The sequence below is a fragment of the Seriola lalandi genome, unplaced genomic scaffold (genome assembly GCF_002814215.2).
Source record: "Seriola lalandi dorsalis isolate HSWRI2012SDOR001 ecotype SW California unplaced genomic scaffold, Sedor1 jcf7180002054638, whole genome shotgun sequence".
NCBI classification, from domain to species: domain Eukaryota; kingdom Metazoa; phylum Chordata; class Actinopteri; order Carangiformes; family Carangidae; genus Seriola; species Seriola lalandi.
The window spans coordinates 76,425-82,476 of NW_019525191.1; the positions used below are offsets into that span (position 1 = coordinate 76,425).

A 6,052-nucleotide genomic window follows, 5' to 3' on the forward strand; every position below is an offset into this window, starting at 1 on the left:
GGGGGGGGGGGGAGAGGCCACCGTACCGTTTTACTAAAACGCTCGTCCCTCACGTCCCTCGCAGGCAGGACGGCGAAACAGGAAGTGCCGGAGGAAGATGGCGGTCGAGGTTTGGGGTTTTTATCGCACGTCAGAGTCACGGGGTCGCTGAGCCGTTCGGCCCTTCGTGCCGCTGAACGCCTTCGCCGACTGTGGAAAAACACTCCCTCCTCTCCCGGCTGGAGCCGAACACGTGTACATGCTGTGTAATATAGCGAGTGATGACATGCTGTAAACTGTGTCCCATGCAGTGAGCCTGTACTGTTCCTTTCTCTTTTCTAATGGTTGCAGCTCGGCTCGGTGAGCGCTGCCCTCCCTGCTTGAAAAATGAGACGTTCTGATTCGTTGAACTGCCTTTGCTTCTTCTTTTCTTTTTTTTTTCTCCCTCCTATCTGACGTCGGTTTTTATCAAAGCGTGCCTACTCACCGTCCCGCAGAGGGATACCGCTGTACAGAACATCCCAGAATCCCCTCCTGCAGCACCCAGCAGAGGAGTGTGTGTGTGTGTGTGTGTGTGTGTGTGTGTGTGTTGAGAGTGTGATGGATGACACGTGTCTGTTTGTGTGTGTTGCCCACAGATTTCGGACCGTGAGCGTCTGCAGGACGCTGTGTGATCTCCGGTCGGTTCCTCGCAGTTCTCGTTGTCCGACGCGATGACGACTAGAACGTTTTTTTGATTTTAAGTTTGTGATGATAAAAGATCTTTTTGTAAACAATGTTTTGTGTCTGAATCCATGGAGTTTGTGATCATCAGATTTTTTTTTTTTTTTTTTTTTTCTCTCTGTCCACTTTTCCTTTCGGTTTCTTTTTGTTGTTCTGTACAGATGAAAATTGGACAGTTTGTTAATAATAATAAAGTCTGCAAGGTTTCTACTCCACTGTTATCTCTGCTTCTTTCACAACCATCGTTAAAGCTCAAGCCTGGTGATATTCCATCTATAGTAGAGTGATTGTGCTGCCAGCAATAATCACCAGAGTGCCAAGTGTGGATCAATCCACCGCTGAAAATAGACCCCAACAATTTCCTCTTGCTTGATTTTAAAAACTACAGTGACCAGCTGTTAACTGAGCCTTTTTCCTTTTAAACAAAGGGTGATGCTGTGTCCGTATTCAAGGGGCGCATCCGTCGGAGGACGGTGGCGTGGTCCTTCGTAGACCGAAGCGAAATGAGACGGTCTGGATCTCAACATTTATTAAATACATTGTCATTGTTATGAGAAACTGACTATGAACAGAACAATAGCCAAAATGATAGGAACTAGAAAAACAGCTTCATGGTTGAATCCCTCCGCCACTCGGACTACTTTCAGGTTACATCCCAGTTTATCCAGAATCATAAATAAAAATAACCATTTGTGTGAAACTGCTGTGGAACGTCTTGAATTAAGGCTAAAAAGTGTTTTGTGAGGGAACACTGACCTTGACCGTATGAACAGATAGAAAACACGAAAATATAAAAACTCCTGTTGTAATAAACCATCATTCTCCATGTGTGCCATTAAATTTAAACGGTGAGACAGGCTAGCTGATTAGCATGCTAACTTCAGTAGAAGGAAATAAATGATAGAAATAGAGGAAAAAACGAGTTAACATTCAAGTCGACATGTTTCTTTCCAGCTTCCTCTTTCTTTACAGCTGTTGGTGAGTAAAGGAACGAAGTTTGATGCTGAACTCACAATGTTTCTTCTAGACTGGTAAGTAAACAGCCGCTAATGCTAACGTTAGCTATGTAGCAGTAGCAACACTTACATTTAGCTCCTTTTAAGGGACTGGGGCTTTAATTAAAATGTGCTTTTGCGACGTGTTATATTTAAAGTATAAAGTATTTAAAGACACGAAAACCAAACCCTAAAACACAAGATGGCATTCAGCCTGAACTGTTGTTTGTTTTAGTCTCAAGTGAAAACTTGTCAGCAGCAGTAAAACATACAGACAATTACAGTAATACTGTTGTAGGTTCATCTTTATCTGCACATACATGATAGAAACTTTAAATCGCTCCCTGTGGACAAACAAAGTTTCCTGTATTGAATTGAACAGAAACTACACTGAACTGAAATATGATGATAACTATAACCATGGAAACATGAATCAGTCAAGTTTCATTGTGACAGTGAAATATTTCCTCTGAATAAATTAAAGGACATGTTAAACTATAATTTACATTTAAGTATTTTACATTACAGCCCACAACAGTTTTTGTTTTTTAATTAATCTTCTTTTTTCTTTGGTTCATTATGTGATATTCTCGCCTTTAAAGGTAATTAGATGGCAAAATAAATCCCGCCTATATCTGAGCCACATGCCTGTTTTCTTCTGGCCCAGTTCCACGGCCCAAATCTGGCCCATACACAGCAAGAGTGAAAGATGCTACTTCCACATCTGGACCAATTCCAGGCTGTCAGTCAATAACAGATCTGCCCAGATGTGGAAGTACACTGGCCAGACTTGGGCCAAGGACTCAGGTATATGTTGGGCCAGAGGTTTCAGTTTGCTATCTGGCTCTGCACCCTTAGGTGCTCAGTCATTCCTATGTGATATGGATGCTAACGCTGTATGCTAACATTTCTGATTTATCTATAATTTAGAAATCCTCTGGCACCTGTGTGTGTGTGTGTGTGTGTGTGTGTGTGTCTATAGACATACAGTGTTAACATACATACGACAGTATGTCTGCGTGTGTGTGTCTGTTTTCATGTGTGTGCTCTGTCTGGTCCGTGGAGGCTTCAGGTCGTCTGACAGACCCGTGTTAAATTCTTCAGACCAAAACATGTCGACCTCGCAGCTGCTACTGAACACAACAGTTTACAAGTTAAACGTCTCAAAAACATTAAAAAAAAAAGTCTTCCAGGATGATTTACAGCCTGTTACACGACTCAGAAAACCTGCAGGAGACACAGTGTCGGGGGTAAACATGTTTATTCTATGTTGAATTGAGTCATTTTTACACTTAGTATCAGAGAAAGGACAAAGTACAGAAACAGATTCAGTTCACCTGGAAATAAAATAAAAATACACTGACTCATACACAGTCCCAGTTTGTGCCACATTATGTTTTCATTCAGATCCCTTAAAGACACTCGTTAGAACTTCCTTCAGAATCATCAATGACATCCATGACACACTGCAATCAGGAGCTGCTAATAGAGAAGTCAACTTCTTTTAATGGTGCTGAGAATTTAAACAAATACAGGTAAAAAAAAAAAAAGCAGGGCAGCTGTTTTGAGGTGATATTTTTGCTTGATTTGAGAAAATGAAAAATGTTTTGCTCCGAGACACAAATGTGAAGATAATGTCGCTTCACTGAGATTCTCTAAAGAAAGAAAATTAATATGAAAACATGACTTTAGCAATTACAAGTTACCGAAGTTGAAGTTATGAGGAACTACATCAGTTTTTTTTCTTAGGTGATTGCAGTGGATTTCACTTTCAAATGAACTCAGCTTAAAAACAAACAAACAAACAAACAAGGGCCTTAAAACCTCAAGTTTTTGTAAAAAAAACAAACATGTTGTCAATGTTGTTGCTAGGCGACAGAAGCGGCGCTTTGTGATGCAACAGTAAAGGCGGCACAGCTGGGGACGCAAACTGCAAATCCCCCCAAAGGCCAGACCGTCTCAGTTCAGTTCGGTCTACGACGGACACGAAGACCACGAACGACACGCCTTTCGACGTCGTTTCCCAGAGGATGCAGCCCCTGGATTAGGACACGGCTAACGTGTCGGTCAGTTCACCACTTTGGTCCAGACTGAAATACGTCAACGATTTAATAAAAAAAAAAAGAAAGTGTAAAACTCTTCTGTCACCTCCTGCTCCTTCCTCCTGGTGAGGAGGAACTTTACCAACTAACAAAGTCCAGTGACAAAACAAATCTGAATTATTTTGCCTTTGATTTGTTCTGTTTTCCAATTAATTGTTTTACCCTTTAATACCTTATTTAAGCTGCAGAGCCTGGTTGATATTGTGGTGTTACGTGTTTGTGTTCAGTATTTGGTTTGTTCAGTTTGAACTTTATTATTTTGACTTCTGGTTATTTATGCCATGTTTTTATTCAATAATAAAAATTAAAAAAAAAAAGTCCAATCACAAAAACCTACAAATATTCACATTTCAAAATCTGTGAATTCTTGACCGTCTTGACCGTCTTTGTACTGTACTGTCTGCTGTGATCCCTCTGTGGAACTAACAGGACTAATTTATCTTAACTTATATATTATGTGATAGTCAGGAGCGTCCAGCCGAGGAGACGGCGATACTGAAAACCTGTTCGGTTAAACTGAACTCCTCAGCGCTGGATATCTATTGTCTACTTGGCCACATTATTTACAGAATTCATAGTTTTACAGAAGTTCGACAGAGACAGTAAACTCACCTACACAGAGGCCAAAAAACACCCAGTGGTTTGACACCCCCCCCCCCTCTTTAACCCCATAGAGACTTGGTGGCACTAATTCAACGAGGTTCCTGTTCCTGCGCTTGCATTCATTACATGATCCTCCTCCTCGACAGTCAGAGTCAAACATTTATTTCTTCTTCCAATAACAATATATTTAAGAATTCACTTTAAAGGATTACTGTTGTGATTTCAGTCACACTGAAAGTTCTGGCTTTTGCCACCAAATGAACCTTGAACCCCCCAACACCCCCCCACCCTAAAACTCGTAGGGAGCGACGAACAGGGTGACCTTGGTGAGGTAGCGGCCCAGCAGCGTGTTGCGCTCCAGCTCGCTCATCTCCACCTCGGCCTCCAGGGTGGCGGGACCCTTGATGGGTGTCACCAGGAGGAGCGTGCCGGTCTGTCGTCCCGAGCGCTGCACGCTGAAGTGGCCCCGTCCGCGGCCGCCCGCCAGGCCGAAACGCAGCGTGTCGCCCAGCACGCGAGCCGCCGACACCCGGAAGAGGACGCGAGGGGCGGACATGTTGGACACCATGGACAGGAAGTGGAAAGAGATTGAGTTTGGCGCCTGAGTGCACGCCTTGTCTCCCACCATACATGGGTTCCTCTCACAGCGCCTGGAGACGGTGACACATACAGAAAGGTTGGTGGTTACTTTATGGTATTTGCATTTGTTTTTCTGGCTCACAGAATACGTTCGTCCAACAACAATTATTGATTATTGAACAATCATTTCTCAGAGATAATGGTTAAACTCAATCACTTTAGGTTTTGGTCTGATGAAGACGTCACCCAGAGTTGTGGGAAATTATAACAGGAATTTTCACTATTCACTGATATTTTAGAAACAAAACGATTAATGGATTAGTCAAAGAAATCACCTGTAGATTAATCAATAATGAAAATAATTGTTAATTGTGGCCAATGAGAGTCAGTTACTTTCTTTTATTTTCATATTCTATTTTCCACAGCCTTTTCCTAAAGTATTGGACAAGTTTTGGGGCTCAGGCGGTAGAGATGGTTGGCCACTAATCAACAGGGTCAGTAGTTCGATTCCCGGATCTTACAATCAGCATTTTTTAGTGCCTTTAAGTGAACAACATTTTTATTGTTATTCTCAAGCTGAAGACTCCACCTCCCATGGAAGACGTTTGTTTGCCCTCTCCTAGTCCCAAATGTCAAAGTGCTCTTTGTTTTGAAACTTGTATTTAATCTGCACTTTGTGACTGTACGAGACATTTCTGAAGTTACAGCCTCTCCGGGAAGATGAACACTAAGACAACCCAGCATGTGGTAGAGACGCCCTCTGGAGAGTCTGTACACCACAGCGCTGTCCTCTCCTTACTGAAAGACAGCATTGTGGTTCAGCTGTGGGAATAAATCAAAAGTCCACAACCACGTTTAGTTCCCGGCCGCTGCCTCTCGCCCAATCAGCTGATCACCTGACTGGAGCCTGAAGACCCCACAGGGCGTCTGAAGCCAAACCTCAGTCTGACTCGCAGCCCAGTCACAGTTAGTGGAGGGAAGATAAGTATCGGGTGGAGAAAGGAAGTGGGGAAACTCATTGTTTTCAAATCTCTCTCCATCTCTGTCATTTGCATTTTATCTTGAGTCTTT

The 6,052-nt window shown here is 42.7% G+C and overlaps 1 protein-coding gene across 2 annotated transcripts in view; it reads right to left on the reverse strand.

Moving 5' to 3' along the window:
- Positions 1–4,458: 4,458 nt before the first annotated feature.
- The window catches only part of LOC111665391 (fibulin-7-like), a 5,678-nt gene continuing 4,084 nt past the window's right edge, over positions 4,459–6,052 (reverse strand). For both annotated transcript variants that reach the window (XM_087177731.1, XM_023420379.2), the window contains one exon: positions 4,459–5,052. In XM_087177731.1, coding sequence (XP_087033857.1) covers positions 4,692–5,052 — 361 coding nt within the window. In that variant the 3' untranslated portion in view covers positions 4,459–4,691. The remainder of the gene's footprint in view (positions 5,053–6,052) is intronic.